The 18,515-nt window shown below is 34.7% G+C and overlaps 10 protein-coding genes across 10 annotated transcripts; 7 read left to right on the top strand and 3 right to left on the bottom strand.

Annotated features, from left to right (window-relative positions):
* Window positions 1–26: 26 nt before the first annotated feature.
* I206_107545 (uncharacterized protein) lies at window positions 27–1,876 on the top strand (the record flags this gene model as incomplete). Its single annotated transcript, XM_070203542.1, has 3 exons — window positions 27–285; window positions 376–1,064; window positions 1,184–1,876. The coding sequence occupies 3 exons, from the start codon at window positions 27–29 to the stop codon at window positions 1,874–1,876; spliced, it is 1,641 nt and encodes a 546-aa protein (XP_070059643.1).
* Window positions 1,877–2,360: 484 nt separating this feature from the next.
* I206_107544 (uncharacterized protein) lies at window positions 2,361–3,372 on the top strand (the record flags this gene model as incomplete). Its single annotated transcript, XM_019157585.1, has 5 exons — window positions 2,361–2,410; window positions 2,478–2,552; window positions 2,642–3,071; window positions 3,148–3,210; window positions 3,286–3,372. 5 exons carry the CDS (start codon window positions 2,361–2,363, stop codon window positions 3,370–3,372), a joined length of 705 nt encoding a protein of 234 aa, XP_019009225.1.
* Window positions 3,373–4,124: 752 nt separating this feature from the next.
* On the top strand, window positions 4,125–5,827 carry I206_107543 (uncharacterized protein; the record flags this gene model as incomplete). The annotated part of the gene is made up of 10 exons (XM_019157584.1): window positions 4,125–4,237; window positions 4,340–4,381; window positions 4,469–4,507; window positions 4,612–4,650; window positions 4,749–4,825; window positions 4,931–5,181; window positions 5,265–5,380; window positions 5,438–5,517; window positions 5,593–5,669; window positions 5,753–5,827. 10 exons carry the CDS (start codon window positions 4,125–4,127, stop codon window positions 5,825–5,827), a joined length of 909 nt encoding a protein of 302 aa, XP_019009224.1.
* Window positions 5,828–6,386: 559 nt separating this feature from the next.
* I206_107542 (uncharacterized protein) lies at window positions 6,387–8,049 on the top strand (the record flags this gene model as incomplete). Its single annotated transcript, XM_019157583.1, has 3 exons — window positions 6,387–7,158; window positions 7,249–7,772; window positions 7,858–8,049. The coding sequence occupies 3 exons, from the start codon at window positions 6,387–6,389 to the stop codon at window positions 8,047–8,049; spliced, it is 1,488 nt and encodes a 495-aa protein (XP_019009223.1).
* Window positions 8,050–8,569: 520 nt separating this feature from the next.
* On the top strand, window positions 8,570–11,422 carry I206_107541 (uncharacterized protein; the record flags this gene model as incomplete). Its single annotated transcript, XM_019157582.1, has 12 exons — window positions 8,570–8,715; window positions 8,786–9,400; window positions 9,467–9,689; window positions 9,787–9,879; window positions 9,945–9,964; window positions 10,040–10,139; window positions 10,205–10,535; window positions 10,603–10,640; window positions 10,701–10,766; window positions 10,849–10,959; window positions 11,116–11,140; window positions 11,223–11,422. The coding sequence occupies 12 exons, from the start codon at window positions 8,570–8,572 to the stop codon at window positions 11,420–11,422; spliced, it is 1,968 nt and encodes a 655-aa protein (XP_019009222.1).
* Window positions 11,423–11,783: 361 nt separating this feature from the next.
* Window positions 11,784–13,060, bottom strand: I206_107540 (uracil phosphoribosyltransferase; the record flags this gene model as incomplete). The annotated part of the gene is made up of 8 exons (XM_019157581.1): window positions 11,784–11,813; window positions 11,904–11,972; window positions 12,055–12,200; window positions 12,274–12,329; window positions 12,442–12,520; window positions 12,601–12,694; window positions 12,783–12,837; window positions 12,942–13,060. The coding sequence occupies 8 exons, from the start codon at window positions 13,058–13,060 to the stop codon at window positions 11,784–11,786; spliced, it is 648 nt and encodes a 215-aa protein (XP_019009221.1).
* An 858-nt stretch (window positions 13,061–13,918) lies between these two features.
* On the bottom strand, window positions 13,919–14,554 carry I206_107539 (uncharacterized protein; the record flags this gene model as incomplete). The annotated part of the gene is made up of 3 exons (XM_019157580.1): window positions 13,919–14,116; window positions 14,193–14,236; window positions 14,311–14,554. The coding sequence occupies 3 exons, from the start codon at window positions 14,552–14,554 to the stop codon at window positions 13,919–13,921; spliced, it is 486 nt and encodes a 161-aa protein (XP_019009220.1).
* Window positions 14,555–14,888: 334 nt separating this feature from the next.
* Window positions 14,889–15,499, top strand: I206_107538 (uncharacterized protein; the record flags this gene model as incomplete). The annotated part of the gene is made up of 3 exons (XM_019157579.1): window positions 14,889–14,999; window positions 15,098–15,392; window positions 15,489–15,499. The coding sequence occupies 3 exons, from the start codon at window positions 14,889–14,891 to the stop codon at window positions 15,497–15,499; spliced, it is 417 nt and encodes a 138-aa protein (XP_019009219.1).
* A 298-nt stretch (window positions 15,500–15,797) lies between these two features.
* Window positions 15,798–16,596, bottom strand: I206_107537 (uncharacterized protein; the record flags this gene model as incomplete). The annotated part of the gene is made up of 3 exons (XM_019157578.1): window positions 15,798–15,905; window positions 15,980–16,080; window positions 16,224–16,596. The coding sequence occupies 3 exons, from the start codon at window positions 16,594–16,596 to the stop codon at window positions 15,798–15,800; spliced, it is 582 nt and encodes a 193-aa protein (XP_019009218.1).
* A 484-nt stretch (window positions 16,597–17,080) lies between these two features.
* On the top strand, window positions 17,081–18,211 carry I206_107536 (uncharacterized protein; the record flags this gene model as incomplete). Its single annotated transcript, XM_019157577.1, has 5 exons — window positions 17,081–17,269; window positions 17,339–17,411; window positions 17,480–17,652; window positions 17,721–18,018; window positions 18,090–18,211. The coding sequence occupies 5 exons, from the start codon at window positions 17,081–17,083 to the stop codon at window positions 18,209–18,211; spliced, it is 855 nt and encodes a 284-aa protein (XP_019009217.1).
* Window positions 18,212–18,515: the final 304 nt, after the last annotated feature.

The raw sequence follows: 18,515 nt of genomic DNA, 5'->3' as shown, positions 1-18,515 counted from the left end.
ATCAAGCGGGTTTAGACAGTTTAAATATGGGATACATTCAGATACCTCTTTACGAGCTCGTCTCTCGTTTACCTACTCCACATCCTCAAAATGGTTTGGACGTATTCATAGGCCTCGCAACGGTTCATCTAATGATTCTGACTCATCTAACACCACATACAGGTGGTTGGCGATTATTTAGAATGGGGATAATTGCTCCTTTATGTTTGACTGGATTTGGATATATAGTAGTAGGTCAGATTGAAAAAGATGATTTGACCCATTGGGGAACATGTGTTTTAATGTGTGAGTATGGTACGGGATGTTACCTATACTTAAACCCAGTTCCTACGAGTATCATTATTAAGCCAGATTAACGTAATTGATTCGCTATAGGTATTTATTCCATGCGAGTATTGGAATACTTCGTATTCTTTCCTGCCGAAGAAAATTGTCATCGAATTGTACCCAGATCCCAAATACATCCTCGAGCCAAATCAACCCACCTTATGACCCCAGAATCTAATGGTCATTCTGATCAATCATCACCGTCAAATATTCAAGCAGGAGAACTTGAAGACGACGAAGTTTTAATAGCTGAACCTGTACCCGCACCATTCACTTTAAAAAAGTTATATTGGTCATGGAGTTTAATATGGTCTTACAGAGGGATTGGATGGAATTATCAATGTCCATTACCTAGTGAATCAACAAATCACCCTTTTTCGAGAAAATCATCAAGATTGTCTTGGGGATACGCAACAATTAGATATTATATCATTGGATATTTAATTGATGATTTTTTTAGAAGTATTAGAAATATATATGGTAAAGAATTTTTTGCTGGAAATATACCTTATAATACTTTGAATCAATTTGAAAGAGGTTTATATTCAACTGCAGTAGTTATTAGAGTATGGTTTGGATTAATACATTCTTGGACTATTAGTGCTATAATATTCGTTACACTAGGAGGAATATTAGGTTGGAATGATGAAATTTTTGCTCCTTGGGGTTGGCCTCCTATGTTTGGATCGTTGAATCAATTATGGAAACATCCTGGATTATCTACAATGTGGTCAAAGGTTAGTTAAGACATTATCTGCATTTACTCATAGGAGTGACGTAAAATCCCTCTTTCCGAGATGTGTATGAATTAGTATCCCTAGGCTGATGTAATGCTGACTTTTGTTGCTTCAATCAGACTTGGCATGGATATAATCGAAGATGGTTATATGTACTTGGATGGATCGGTATAGGCGAAAATGTTTTAGGATTAACTCACACAGGAATTTCTTCACATCCAAATATGCCTCCAAGTGAAAAATCATCAAATTCATCAAATACTTCAGGTCAAATATCACCTTCTCATCCTATACCAACTTCTTCACCCTCTTCTTCTTCTTCAACAAATCAAAAAGTAAATTTACCAACAAGGAAAATATCAAATAGATTAATGATTGAAAATTTAATAAAATCATTTATTACATTTTTATTATCAGGATTTAATCATGATGTAGGATCATTCGCTTTAATTTTAAAAAATAATCCACCGGCTCAATCTCAAATTAAAACTTCAATTTATTTAACAGATATATTCAAATTAACTCCTTTTTTTGTAATTCAACCTATAGGTTTGATATTAGAAGCTATTTTTAAAATAAATTATCGTAAATTCAAAATATATTATCTTGGTATTTCAAAAGGTAAAGAATCTTCTTTATTAATTTTTTTTGAAAGATTATTTGGATTTATATGGACTTGGGTTTGGTTAGGTTGGACAGCTAGATTTTTTGTTCAAGGTATGATTCAATTAGGTGCATATAGAAGAGATGGAGATAGGGATTTATATTGGAATTTATTTGGTGGTTTAATTTGGGGTAAATGGTATATTTGAATCCAAATTCTCTTCGATGATTCTTTCTTACCCAGGCATCCTGTCTTTCGATACCCAGTAAGGACAATTAGACATAATTACCTAGACGTACATAGATTATAGATGCATAGACAGACAGATGTATAATTCGCTCAAATCCGATTTATTACGTAATACATCTTTGGACGACCCAAAGTTCCCTGCCAAGCCTATGCGCAGTGAATGACGAAGAGCGTAACCTCGTAGGCCGAGAACCGATTGGATGGTGGGGCCAAGGCTATCCCTTTTTGATTATGGTAATATAACATTGCCATCGAACTTACAATCATCCTCAATCTGTTTGTTCCATCTCTTTCTATCGTGGTTATTAATCCTCACTTGCTTTGTACACATCAACACAAAGTACCAGCCGATTAGCGCAAATCAAGCTGAGATTAACATACTTTTGCCCTTTGCCACTTGATTCGCAATCAAAGCCAAGACAAGCCATTCGTAGATAAACAATATGACTGCTAATCCTGATAGTCGACCTTTACCAGAAGGATGGATCACTCAGTGCGTACAAAGTTTGTCATCCAAAAGGGTGATTCATTGCTGATGGTATATTTGGTTGATTGTTCAGATTTAACGAAGAATACAAAACATGGTTTTATGTTAATAAACATGCACCTGGAGGTGCAGCTTCACAATGGACACAGTAAGTTTTGCCACTGATTGAATGGCATCATTACAAGTCTTTCATTGCTTGGATTTTAAAGGTACTGATACTTTTGTTTCAACTTATAGTCCAGCAGATGATCAACCTTCTAATGATTCTTACGCTCCACCATCAGGCGCACCACCCTCTAGACCAAATTATGAAGAAAAAGCAAGAGATTCTTATTCTTATACATCACAATCTCAACCTCAACAATCATATTCACCGGCTCCTCAACAACAAGGTGGATATACTTCACCTCAACCTCAAGAAAAGAAAAAAGGTTTAGGTGGATTATTCTCTAAACTTGGTGGAGGAGGTAATAGTAGACCACAACAAGGTTATGGTGGATATCCTCAACAACAACAACAACAATATGGTGGATATCCTCAACAACAATATGGCGGATATCCTCAACAAGGAGGTTATGGTGGATATCCACAACAAGGTGGTTATATGCAACAACAACCTATGTATCAACAAAGACCTCAAAGACAAGGAATGGGAGCTGGTGGAGCTGTAAGTTTTCGTAATTCTATATGTTGTAGAAAATGTAAAATCTCAAACAACTAAATTCTTGTTATTTTCTTTTTAGGCCGCTCTTGGTCTTGGTGGTGGTTTATTAGGTGGTATGATGATTGGAAATATGATATCCGATGTGAGTGGATTGTCCGATACTTGGAACACTTTTTATCATCGAAATTTCCTATTGACAAACTCGTTTTGATTGCAGGGCCAGAATGATGCTTATCAAGACGGATACCAAGATGGAGGTGGTGGTGATTTCGATGGAGGTGATATGGGTGGTGGTGACTTCTAAGGCTCTTTACTGAACGTTGTATCAATTGAGCCTCTTATATCTAATCTTGATCTACCTTTGCTCTGCTCCTTGATAGTTCCACTCTATCTGTTTATATCCGCCTACTGCCTATTGTAGGCTTACAGGACGTAGCTCTTTTTGTATTGATTCATCACTCATACAACAAATGTCGAATGAATATACACGTTGAACGGATTTTGATACTTTATTGATCTAATTTGTCTGCTTGTTCTAGAAATCTATATGGTATGAATGATTTTGACCATATGTATGGATGGTTTGTTTTGTCAGTCCACCCTTCTCACAATTCTGACTCAGCTAGCAGTAAAAGTCGATTGAGACTATCGACTAATATATAATAAGCTGATCATCTTTTCTCGCGTTTCAATTAATGTTTACGTTTTCGATTCCGATGACGAATAACGATGAATCGGGTTATGATCATTTACCGACCGGACCAAAAATAAAATGACGAGATCGTAAAGTATTAAAATAATTTGTATCTCATCCAACCATCATCTCAGACTCATATATGATTTTTGGTGATGCCTTCAAGATTGAATACTGGACGCATAACCAAATTCCAACTTCAACATACATTGAGCCCAAAACAAATATCAAACACAAATCCAATTATAAATCACTTAAGATCAATTGGATATTGTACAAAATCACTTAAATCTAAATTTACTCTTATAAAACCTTTAACATTTGTACAAAATAAAATTGGAATTGAGATTGGAAATAGAACAATGTCAACTTCTACTACTAAAATATCAAATTTGATTCCTACAAATCCTAAAAATGTACCTAATCCTTTAGGAGAAGGAAATTATATTAAAACTGCTGGATGTTTAATCATTGGGTAAGTTAAAGAATTGATCTTTTTTTCTTTAAATTTTAAGAATTGAGACTAATTATAAACATATATTTTTGAAATTTTATATTAAAAATTAAAATTAAAAAGAGATGAAGTTTTAAATGGTAAAACAAAAGATACAAATTCAAAGTTAGTTGATTTAAAGATTTTTTTTTTCATTATAATAGGTTGTTTTTGTATCAATTTTTGCTAAATAATTTTAAATTTTTTGGTTAGCTTCTTCGCTCAATTTTGTTTTGATCTTGGAATTGAATTGTATGTGTTTTCGTTGAATTCATAATTATACCGTTGTGTGGAAATATTGAAATGATTAATTAATATTGATATTGATAAAATCGGGTTTTTTTTGGGTGCTATAGGAAGAGAATAGAAGTAATTGCGGATGATGAAGATGAGATGTGAGTTCAAAGCATCACCTAATAGATAATTTGTATCGCAAATGAACATGCATCCAGCTGACATATATCGCAATTGTTTTCTAACATATTACCCTCAGTATCGAAGCTGCTAGACGTATGACAAAGGCATATGATTTCGTAGTTACTTCAGGAGGTATAGGACCAACCCATGATGGTGAGTCTGTTATTTCGACTTTATTTGCATATATATTATCTACACATAATGCTGTTTGCGAAATTATCCATAACGTCTTTGCTGATATATTGCTTGGAAATATAGATATAACATACGCATCATTAGGAAAAGCTTTTAATCTTTCTTTAAAACATGATCAAGAAACAATTCGAAGAATGTCTGAACTAACTACACCAAAACGTAGAGAAGAATTAAAAAATGCTACACCAGCTGAAAAGGAAGCTAGAAATAGAATGGCACTTTTCCCTACTAATAATGGTCCTGAAGAAAGTAAAAGTGAAATAATTTTTGTAGATTCGGAAAAATGGGTACCAGTAGTTAGATTAGATGGCAAAGTGAGTTTTCTCTTTTTAAATGAAGGAAAAAGCCTTACAAAAGGATTTATTTTAATTTTGTTTTTGTTCGGAATTTGGGTTAGTTATGCATCTTCCCTGGAATCCCATCTTTATTTCAACAACTTCTCCTCGCTTTAACTCCTTATCTACCTTTACCACCCGCATCAAGTAAACCATTTAGACATCTCATATATACTTCGTAAGTTATATCGAATTGATACATTCAATGAGATATTTTGACTGAATCCATGTTTAGTAAACCTGAATCTACTATTGCACCTTTCTTGACTGAACTTCAAGCTAGAGTAAAGAAGGAAGGTATAAGAGTTGGATCTTGTGCGTTAACGTCTTTCAATATAATCAAATCTCAACGTGATGGCAAAACCTGATGTTTTTGAGGTATTAAAATAGATCCATACCTTTATTCTGGAGTACACGTTAGTCTGATTGGACACGACGTTGAACGAGTTAGAGAATTAGGACAAGAGGTAAGCGTTCTTTCCTACTATCTAAATTGCTCCTTGATCGGACCAATTCAATACACTGTCATGCTGATTGACCGGTCTTTCAGGTTGTCAAGGAATTAGATGGGAAGGTCGTATCGGAGGGTAAATTGGGCAATGAGACTAAAGAAGCTAAAGCTTGAGCTTGGTCTTATTAGATTTTTAATTATATCATAGTGTGATTTCTGAGTGTAGAGTTGTAGCAAGAATGCATCGAAGAGCTACGTGATATGTATATCAGTAAGACCAGCGTTTGGGCAATTATATAACCCTCATGCATCTGGATGAGATGATCATCAAGATGATCCATACTTGATTTCTCTTTAGTGGGAAGTGGGAAATGAACATGAATATGATTTAGGCTCGGTAGAAATGGGTTGAGTAATTAACCGAAAATCAAAACACGGATAAACTAATCGCAATGATCGTCATAGACCTTGTTGACTGCGTTCATTAACTCGACAATACCTTTTCGTCTCCTTCATATACGCAATAAAATTGCTCACGAACATCATAGATAGTCACATCTTTCCTAGACAGAACTCTCAGTATCTATCAATCTGAATTCGGTCTATCAGCGTTAAACGATTTCGTCCGGCTCACTATCGGTACAATTAGATTTTATAAAACAAAAATGAAATAAATTACAAAGTAGTTTCGGAGAACCTTTCTTTTCAAAATACACGTAATTTGAATAACATCATGTCCTCTATACAATCTTATACTCATCTTAGAACATCTTCTCAATCTAATATACAAATTCCAACAATTAATTTACAAAATTATAATTCTAAATCAAAATCTTCTTTTTTATTACCAAGTTTAATTTTAATTATAATTGTTTTTGCATCTACAATTCAAACAGAATTTACACATAATTTATTATTAAATTTAAAATATGATAAACCATATTTTACATTTTATTTAACACATTCTACTTTCTTTTTGATTTTTCCAATTCATTTATTATTGTTGAAAATTCATTTTTCAATTTTTAATTCAAATTCAAAATCAAAAAAATCTATTTTTAAAATTTATTTAAAAGGAATTAAAAATATTTTAATTAAACAATTAAATATTACTTCTTCTTCTTCTTCTTTGAATAAAAATGAAATTAATTCAAATGAAATTGAATGGAAAGAAATTTTAAAAATTTGGAATAAAAAAATAATTTATTTAACTTTAATTTTATCAATTCCAAGTTTATCTTGGTTTATTTCAATGAGATTATCTTTACCTATTGATATAACTTCAATTTATTCAACTTCTGCATTTTCAACTTATTTTTTTAGTTTATTTTTATTAAATCAAAATTTAAGTAAAATTACAATTTCAAGTATTATTTTAGCTTTTATTGGTGTTTTTATAATTAGTTTAGATGGTTTAAAAAATAGTAATAATAATGATGATAATAATAAGCAACAAGAAAACGGAATGATAAATAGATTTATAGGAGATAGTATTATGTTATTTGGTGAGTTTATTATATTATATTAGATTATTATATCATATCTGTTCATCTTCATGTACTTTAATTGTAATTAACAGATTGATATGATCACAGGAGCAATTATATTGGGACTTTACGAAGTAATTTACAAACTTGCTTTACCAGAAGGACAAGGTGGAGTAATATCCTCTTCAACAGAATATTCACCTCTTCCAACTCATTCAATTTCAACTTCAACAGAAGAAACAGAATTAGAAGATGAAAATCATTTAAATCAAAGTTCAATTTCTCATAGATCAAATCATCAATATCGAGGAACGGATTCTACACCTACACCAATAGAATTAACTCCACCATTATCAAGAACTACTTCTAATGCTGGTTTATTACCTTCTTCTAGTGGTCATCTTAATTTAAATCAAAATCATTCAAATGAAATTGAAAATGGATCAATTGTAAATTTACCTCCTGCTTTACATGCGAATTTTATAACATCATGTATTGGTTTGGCTACATTTCTTTTACTTTGGCCACCTATTATATTTTTAAATTGGTCAGGTTATGAAGAATTTGTCTGGCCAAATGGAGATGGAGTTTGGTCATGTCTTATAGCAATCTTTATAGGTGGTACAATCTATGTAAGTTTAAAACATTCATAATTACTCTTCTGAGTTTTTGAATATAATGAATAGCTAATTTTAGATGGAATTTGATTGAATTTAGAACGCAGGTTTAATGGTACTTATTGGAATATGGGGTCCTACAACTTCTTCAGTTGCTAATTTACTTACTATTGGATTAGTCGCTTTAGTGGATTCTATTTGGTTAGGTCAAATACCGGATGGTCAAACTTTATTAGGGGTAGGTATGATTTGTATTGGATTTGGAGTTTTGCTTTGGGAAGGAGAAGGGTAATGTATAGATCGTTCTTTAGGTAGTGATTGCAAATCAGACATGTATATAAAATAGCAAGAATATAAAGTCTATCAGTGTTGTTATCAGGTATCAGTAATAGTTATGTATGCCGTACAATGCCGATATCGTCTTATGACGTCGATCACTTTGATTGTTCCATCGGAGTTGAATTTAGAATTTAGAACACTCAAGGAATGTGTAAACAATTAGATAGTTAAAAAGAATAAATCCAAGTTGAGTCCATGTAGAAAGAATATTCACACCATACTCATATGTTCCCTTTGTCTGAATTTGGTTCTGTCTTTCTTTGAGAGACTTGAACTTTCTTCAAGACATAGGTGTTCCACGCTACATTTGTAGAAAACATTTAGCGAATAGATAAGAACGCGAAATTGCATCATCGCTGCGCGACGAAGACTCAGAACATCCATCAACAAACTTGCGTTATCTCGGATGATATAAAACACTTCCAATCCATTCTCATTTTTCCTCTACTCTTTGGTATCGCTAGCTTGTAAAGATGCCTACAAAAGAGTTTTTACCTTCACTTTCGCCTTTGCCCGATGAGGTATATCCATTAGAAAATGTCAAAAAGAAACCTGATCAAGGATATTACATAGCTTTAGCATTGGTATTGAGTGTATGGATGATAACGCCTTTATGTTGGTAAGTTGTCTTATCTCTCTTGCTTGTGTCAATCACTTTCAAGATTTTCGCTTATTTTTAGAACTTGCAGTGCATATTTAATATGGTACACACTTCTCTCACCTTCCTTATCAGGAGGATCAGGTTTAACAGCAACTATATTTGCTGGATACGCTATAACTGAAATATTTTTCTCAATTTATTACGCTTATTTAATTAAATACGTTCAAAAACCTGCACCAATATCAAATTTACCTATATCTGAAAGAACAAATTTATTTCTTAAAGTAGTTCATTCAAATCTTATTTATCCAATTCCAATAAAAGGTATCGAAAATTATGAAGATTTAAAAGAAGAAAGAATATTTGAAATTGAAAAAGCTGAAGAAAATTTTCAAAAAGGTTTAATCTCAATAAATGAATTATATCATATAAAAAATAAAGAATATGAAGAATCTATTGGTATACAAGAAAAGAAAAGAATTGGTAAATTGGATTATAAAGAAAAAGAATTAATTCAATCTTTTGTAGAAGAATATAAAGGTCAAAGAGAAGAAAAGTTAAAATCTCAAATTGAAAATTCCATTTTACCTAATAAACAATGGGGATATGAAGGAATTATTGATGAAAAAGATGATAAAAAAATTGTTAAATTACATTCATGGGATAAAAGAGCAATAGATTTTAGAGAAAGACTTAGAACTTGGTAAGTCTTGTAATTCTTTGTATATTTTGATTTCATCATGCTAAAACCCAACATTTTTGTCAATAGGTTTAACCATGCACCTTGGGATGAGATAAAACGACGTAATATGGAAATATGGCTAGCATGGTCTTGTTTTGGTTGCCCTCTTGAGCAAGTACTAGCAAACGAAGAGAATAAGAAATATATGGAATATTTGATTGAATTAGTAGAAGCTAGATCAGGCAGTCAATTTGAAGAAGGTTATAACGATGAATTGAAGGTCATAAGGCTAAGTATAGATCCGGTTCAGGTTAGTCAACTCGCTCTACCCAGATTCTAGTCTCATCCGACATCGGGCGATGGTTCACGTTGTTCAGCTGACGCTGATGTGTCTACCTTGTCCACAGGCCAAAGCCCGCCCGCTCATCCTATATGTTTTGACCAATATGATCAATCTCTTCCTTCAAGAAGTCGTTTATCCTTATCAAGGGATGGGATTAGTAAGTTACACATGGGGAGTTTAACAAGTGTGCTCTAGGGCTGATATCTCTCTTTGATTCTATAGTACCGCGAGGGCGATATGGAGTGAGTTGATCATTCTTAGATTGATCCAGCTACTGAAGGCTAGACGAGCTGACTTTGATCATGTCGTCTCCGTAGATACCTCATACGAATACCGAAAGACTGGACCCCTGAGAAGGGAAAAAGAGTAGCGAATGCCATTCCCGTGGTATACCTCCATGGCTTAGGCTTTGGCTTAGTGAGTTACAATTGGCACAGTCTGTCTGTAAATTCCGTGCTAATGAAAGCCCAACCAAACTGTAGCTCCAATCTCATCTTATCATTAAACACCTAATCCATTCTCTACCTTCTCATCCAATACTTATACCACTCTCGCCGTATACTGCTCAATCACTCTTTCACCACAGACACCTTCGCCCTTGGACTCGAGCCGAGCTTGTAAAATCGATGAAGAAGATTTGCACTCAATGGGGGTTCTGGGATGAGAATGCTAGATCTTCAGCCAGAGGAGGTGTTAGCATGTTGAGTCATAGTAATGGTAGTGTAGGGCACGGCTGGATCCTCAAAGATTGTCCGAGCTTGATCAGGAGAAACACTTTTGTGGATCCTGTCGTCTTCTGTCTTTGGGAAGGAGGTAAGTGTTCCACGCATAAAAGCAAATTGCATCAGGACAGAGAAGTCATTAAACGCATTATATCTAGACGTCTGTTATAATTTCTGTTATCGAACACCTAGCACTGTAAGTTCTTCAGTCAATGTTGGCCACTCGAAAGCTATAATAGCTAATGAGGTTCAATAGGCCATGGAACTATTATTGTACTACTTCATCGCTTGCGAGCTGGGAATAGCGAATTATATTTCACGAGTAAGTTCTCCATTAAATCATTACTGCACTTGCTTCTTGGTAGCACATTTATAACAGCTGACGGATTGCCTTGAATGCGCAGAACTTTGATTGGGCGGATAATACGTTATTTTTCGACGAGATTCCCGAAGCCACTGATGCTCACAAAACAGCTTTCTTTTTGGGTGGACAAGATATGATTATAGATGCTGCTGTGAGTAAAAGAATTTTCAAATTAGCCTGTCATATCCTTACATCGTCCGTCTTGAGATTTACGCCGATGGAATCTCATTTCACTGGAAATTATGCTTCTCGTATTCTCTAATGCAGAAATTTGATTCTTTCGAGCTGACAATATTCTGTATAATAGAGGGTAAGAAGGTATTTAGAAAGGCGTAAGTTGAAATTACATTTCTCATTCATCAATAATTGAGCTTTAATGCCTCGTAACGCTGACTCATTTATTGATTGATGTAGACGGAGTAACCAATGGAATTCATTGGGATCCACTTGCAGGTCATGGAGATGGTTTAGGTGGTTCAGCAAGAGATAGAGTAGTTATGTTTGCAGGAACAGGTTCAACTGAAAATTGGCAAAATTGGTTAAAATCTGGAAGAGGTAAACATAATTTAGGAAAAGATGAAATTTTAAATAGAATAAAAGGGAAAAGGGAATAAACAAAAAACCTTTCGTTATGGACATTTGGTTTTAATAATATATAGAAATAGATTCGATATTTCATTGATTGTTTCTTTTTTTAAAAAAAGTTTTTTTTTTCATCGCTTTTGAATAGTTAAAAAAGAATATAAAAGTTTCATCATTATATCATTTTCAAAATCAAATAGAATCTTTATGTAGCTTAGTATGTACATTTCAATTTAATGAAGTTATGTAAATTATTGAATTTACAATGATGTTTATGCATGTTGAATTAAAAGGAAAAGATGGTATTTTACAAAAGGGGAATAAACACAAATAGATTGAGTATGATGATCTTGAATACAAATCGTGTCAAACTATCACTTAATTTGATTGAAATTAGTGAAAAGTATTATAAAGTCGATCACCCTAATTATACAATAAAAATATTTTTGATCAGCGAAATTAGGGAATATCTAAATTGAATAATGAATTAATGAAATAGAAAAAAAAACCTACTGCATCTCCTAATCCAGGTGAAATATATCCTTTCTCAGTCAAAATATCATCTACAGCACCAATATGAATCTTAAACAATTATCAGTTTTTTTACGACTGTATTTAACATAATATAATAGATTGGAAAGATAATGAAAGATAGAAAACTCACCTCTACATCAGGAAATTCTTCTGATACATTTAATACACCTTGTTTTGATCCTAAAACAGATATGATTTTAATTTGTGATTGTGATAATCCCCATTCTGTTAACATATTTAAAGCTGCTAAAGCTGTTCCTCCCGTAGCGATTAAAGCTATTTCCGATACGTTCTTCTCAATAAATTATCTGAAATAGGGAGAAAGAACCAAAAAAAAAAGGATACTTACGATCAAGAAGGAAAACCATATCTGCTGTAACTTGACTGGGAAGTTTAGAATAATACCTTTGAATTTGTTTAGTCTCAGCTTACTTTCATGAATATAAATAGTGAAAAAGACTAGAATGCCTTTTTAACTATAAGGGCGACCGTAAAAAAAGGATTCTTCAAAACTCACTCGATAGCTTGTAATGAAACTTTATCTCTAAATAAACCTAGATGAAGGACTGTAGCTTCTGGAAACATCTCAAGAGCAGCTACGATTATTGTATTCAGTCATTATGAATGAGAGCACTCGTCGATTTAATGTACGAATTTTATCATGAAATGTACTTACCATCTTCTAAACCTAATCCAGCTCTTAAAATGGGTGAAAAACCAACACGTAAAGGGATAGTTTGTCCTGTAAAAGGTGCAATAGGTGATTGTAACTGTACAAGGGAGTTTATTTGATCAGTGACTTTGATAGCATGTTATCGAATGAACAGTAAAAATCAATGTGTCTGTATCCAAACTCACATCAGGCACATCCACAAGTGGTAAATGACGAGAAGCTTCGTATATCAACATTGATCTATCAAATATTTGAGCAGTATTAGCTATTGAGATCTTCCTAATTGGGATTTTTGCTTGATTCAAGTAGAAGGTAAGGACAATTGGAATGAGAGAAAAGCTTACCCAATCGCTCTTATACCTTCTCTAAAATCTTTAGCTGGTAAATCATGTAATCTAAGTTGAGTGAGTTTGGAAAGAATCAATGGATGAGATGAAACGTTGATTTTAGGTGATAATGACATGATGAAAGTTCAGATTATTGATATCTATCTGTGTAATTATTGATCGAAGCAAGTGAGGTTTATATATTGTATTTCGTGTCTAAAAGTTATTTTTCAGATTGATCATGAAAGTCGATTGATATATAGGATATCAAGGTGAGACTGAAGAAGACAGGAGCGCAAGCACGCAATAGACTTTGAATCACGAGGAAGAATTAAACGATGAGGGGGAAGATAACGATCCGAGATGATCGGAGAGAATCCTTGTCCGAGAAGTCAAGTCGAATTGAATCCACAAGGGCAAAAACCAAGAAGTGATTGGCCTTGAATGGAATGACAGAATGTGCGAAGAGCGACGAAGGCAATGTTAAGTTGATAATTTGGTTGCGTGTAGATAGACAATGAGCTCGATGATTGTGATTGTGATGTTTGCTTGATAATCTGTTTATGTGATTAGCAATAGGAAGGAAAGAAGGTAAGAAGTCATTCAGAAGGAAGCATACTCTCAAGAGATAACGCATACAGGAGGTCATATACAGCCCACGGTTATCATCTTAAACACCGGACATAGCCGGATCTACGTTAACCCACGTGCATAAACATCAAACTTCGGATATACCCTACGATCGCACTACAACATAAATGCATAAGTGCAAATCATGCGAAGTAAATGTATGGGAAAATGGCTTTATATTATGCATTGAGAGCTAGCTTACAATTGAAAACGGTGAAGAACGAATGCACAGCTTATCAGATGGTGATGGAAACGTGTACAAAATCAATATGAATCGGAATCAAGGAGCCGTAATGCTACCGTTCGTATCACCCTTTTCTATTTTGAGTTAAACCTATGGATGAAATACATTCCATATGTACTGATCATACACCAAATAATCTAGCAATCTCACCCGCCCTATCCATTTTCAATCCATTCAAACAACTTTTTATTGTCGGATCACTTCTGAAAACAGCTCTACTCGCTGGAGGTGGTGATGGAGGGGGTGTAGTTTCTTTACCTTCTTTACGAGGTTGAATTGTAGATGCAGAGTCAGGGGGATTAGAAGAATCATCTCTTAACTGAACATTAAAAGAATAATATCAGCTTTCTATCCAAACGAGAAAACATGTCAGGCAAGGATATTGTAAAACATACAGTTGATATACTTGGTGCACTTCGCATATGTCTTCTAGGCGATTCTAAAAGATTTGACCCTCAAATCAGCGACAAATCTCGAGTTGACCATTTGTCTGATAAATTGTACATTACATACCTATACCTCCTATCGTACCTTTCACCGCAGGTAAATAGAGTCCACCAGGGAAATGCACATTAGAACTTGTAGTTGTATTTGATGATCCTGGATCATCTCGTTGCGTTTTACTACTACTAGAAGGAGCAGGGGATCCACGATGACTTGATAGTTCATCGTGATTCGATTCAATATTTTGTAAAGACGGCGGTCTGTTATTTCGAGGACGAAGATTTGATGGGCCAGGTGTCGCAGTTGATGACATTGTTAATGCGAACGTTGATTTATTTTATGGGCCGATTGGAATACGAGTCAAGATTCTGTGCAGATTGCGAGTGAACTGATGAGTGAAAGCAACGAATCAAAGAGAAATTGTGTATTTGCTACCAAGCAATAGAGTTGGTGAACTGACAGAAATCAATTTGTATAGACGCGCTCTTTGAATGACTTCTTTGCTATCAAAATCAGATCTATTCCATTTGATTCCGTTCTTTCATTAGCTGGTGCCAACCGACATGCAGCTAATGTCTATCCACTTTATTGATAAAGTGCTTCACTCTTGATCATAATCTACAAACTACAAGATAGATCAAATCAACATGAATCCAACTGCACCACCTCCTACAGGAGCTCATTTAGCTCCGGAAGCTTCACCATTACATCCTCCATCAGTAATTCATAATACAAGGATATTATCTTCTCTTGGAACAGTAAGTTCATTTCAAACTTTTCAATTTCATTTTACAAATTAAACCTTCTTAAATGATTATCATTTCATATGTATAAACTGACCATTCAAATTCTATAGTACTCAGCATGTTTTTCAGGATTAATAGCAGGTTTATTAGGTTTAACAAATTTATATGGATTTGCTTTATATTTAATTTCATCAATTTTCACTTCAATCATATTATTATTATTTAAATGTAATGGTGATGTAATTAAATATGTAGCTCAATCTCATTCAAATTTATCAAATGGAGAAAATGGAACATTTGGAAATGGTAAAAAATGGAAAGGTTATTGGGCATTAAGTGGAATTGGTCAAGAAAATTTATTAGGTTTTTTATTATTTTGGATAGGTAGTTTCGCTTTAATACATGGTGAGTTTGATTTTTAACTTTCAACATGGAATGATCATGATTTCAGCTTTTATCTCAACGTGAATGAACACTGATCAATTGTTGTTTTGCTCGTAGTGTACGATTAAACTTTTGACTATCACTTACGACGGAGATGTTTATTGGAATTTAAACAATCTCGTTCATCAAATAGAAAAGTAATCTCAACATGCATATGGTTTGTATCGAATAACCGACACGGAAGGGCGTTGTCCAATCTAACATAACCATGGAAACGTCCATCTTTTGCAATCACCTCCAGCAATTCTCGACATTGTGCGTTAGCCTCCATATGCATGTTTCTTCAGTGTTCTTTCGGGAGATACGCTGGCCTTATTGTCCATCGTTCTAGATCCACTCTTGTTTCAATCTCATCTGTCATCATTTTCACCGAGAGCTACCCGTCTTTGGATCTATTGGACTTAGAGGACATAAGGCAGCAGCTACTGTTCTCCCTTCCTCAGCTAAGAGGTTATACGTAGATGCTGCATTTCTCTACGCCCTCAAAAATAAAATTAATTAATCAGAATGTACTACTACTGCTGATCGTGTATGGTCATAAAACTTACCGTATCCATCACATCCAATTGTATACCCAAACTCGAAATATATTCTCTGATAGCTTTTGGTGCTGGAATCGCTGTTTGACCTGTACCAAACAACAGAATTTCTAATCAATCAAAAACAAAGGCAAGTAGTCAGTTGGATGATCTGCGTTACATCTAGTATATGTTGAAAATCTAAACAGATTTATCCTTGATCTTACTGCTGCAACAGTTCCTGCTCTTTGAATAATTCAACAAAACCACTGACCAGGTCTAGGAACAACAACCTCAAAAACTCTAAATCTACCTATATCCCAATCTTTCCACATCAATTCCAAATTCCCTACGTCCGTTTTAGGTGGATCTACATCCCATAATACTGCACGTCCAGAATGAAATATACATCCACCAGGAATGACCAAATTATCCGATAATATAAACCCTCTAGCCGTTAATTTATTTATAGCTAAATTAGGTGCATCTGTTGAGTCGGGATTTGGCGCTAGTAAATTTTGAAATGATCTTTTCAATATAGTAGAACTTATAGAAGTAGGGGCATGTTGACGTGATATAGGATGTATTTTGGTTTGGAAGGTAGGGCGAAAAGAATTAAAGATCGGACGAATAGCTGACCTAGACATAGTGTATGATGTTTGAGTCAGAGTCCAGATAACTTAGTTGTTTGCTGATAGTAGTAGTCTCTGTTTCTATAACTAACGCGCACGAATATAATTATGCTCAATCGATAAATGCTTTAAAGTCAAAAAGAGAGCTTGAATATCGATTTGTTCTCCGATATTTCAACTTAAAATGCATTTCTTTGCTTCCGACGTCATGTCATAATAATCGGCGTTGTCCACCGTTTAATGTGTTTTTATAGGATTAGTCAAGGTGGAGGTGGTCCATCAACTTAGGTAATAAGAATACCCGAAGAGTTAATTGGGGCGTGTAATAAACTAGCTGCGACAATTGACGAGAGTTGACTGTATTTTCACACGAGCCGAATAAGGATGATTCATTCATTCCCCTTATATTATGATCACATATAAGATTTGATCTTCTCGCACTTTGTTCTACACACTCCCACGCTGCCATAACGCTTCAATCAACAACAACTCGAGGACCATGTCCTTCATTCCACTCTCGACCTGCTGCCTCCAAGGTGGGCGGCTTACCGGTACACCTCGAGGAACCTTTACTGCGTCTAACAATACTCAGAGAGTGGGCAGATATCAAACTAAACCGTCTGAAGGAAAGGTCGTAGATGAGAAGGTCGCGTTAGTCTTATACACAGATGCATTCGGCTTAGAGCTGGTAAGTCATACAGTATCTTACCTTTTCATATGGAATCAGTCATAAGGTTAAAAATTTTGCCTCAAATAGTCTAATCCCAAAATCATGGCAGATGCTTTCGCCGACCAACTCAAGATCAATGTCTATGTGCCAGAGTATATCAGTAAGTAACTCATTTCTTTCATATTACTTATCTTGTGAGGACAGAGTGTGCTAACTAAATAATCATAGTCAACCCACCTCCTGTCGACGTGTTCGAACCAGTAGCACCTCTCTATCCGGATCAATATGCAAGTAGATCATGGGCTACAACAATTTACATGATCATAGAGGTAATTTGGAAAATTTGGAGATGGTTACCAATGTTACTTTTCCCAAAGAAACAAGTCCCACTCGCTCAAGCAGTAAGCATTATTAACGATATGAAATGAGAAACAGATGAATATAATTCATTACTGATATGTCTGGGCAGGCAATCAATGACTTAACCTCAGAGGGATACGAAAAAATTGTAGCTGTAGGCTATTGTAGAGGGGGTGCAATGGTTCAATACCTGCTTTCAAATCAAGCTAATACAACCTTAGTTGGAGGAATAATTTGTCATCCATCACCTGAAAAATCAACTTGGCCACAAATCACCAAACCATCCGTATGGCATTTAGCAGATCATGATCAAATGTTCGGAGCTAAGGATATTCAATTACTCAAAGATTCTTTTCAGAAAAAGGTGGAGGATGAAAACGTGGATTTTGATTGTATTGTGCATACAGGTATGTCCACGTCAACCAGCATGCAAGTCAGCTTTGCTCGTAAGCGCTCAACTGATTCACTGTATGAATAGATACAGTACATGGGTTCGCAGCTCGACCTACACTCGAGCATGAAGCTACCAAGAAAGCCTTCAACGAAGCGAATAAGTCGGTTGTCGGATTTTGCGAGAACTATTTATTGGGCAGTGATTGATAGAAAGAGTATGGCTTTATTCTAATGTCATCAAAACAAAGATCGTCTTTGCTTCTCTACAATATGGTCAAGGTTTACCACCCCACGACTAGTTATAACTTATTCACTTATCACAAAATCTCCAGAATCTCAATTTTCTCTTGCATCTCAAACGAGTGTAATATTATCTCTATATTCAAAGTGGCTGTTTCCATCAAAGTCTAGTGGTCTCCTATCCAAGTGACTACAGTCGGTCGGTGGAAGTAAAGTCGTCACTTAGGACAAGTCAAAGCGCCAATCAGTATAGGTACTTCGAGCAACAAGA

The sequence above is a fragment of the Kwoniella pini genome, chromosome 11, assembly GCF_000512605.2.
Source record: "Kwoniella pini CBS 10737 chromosome 11, complete sequence".
NCBI lineage: Eukaryota > Fungi > Basidiomycota > Tremellomycetes > Tremellales > Cryptococcaceae > Kwoniella > Kwoniella pini.
The sequence above is the reverse complement of the archived record's forward strand: the minus strand, read 5'-3'. Positions and strand labels throughout refer to the sequence as shown.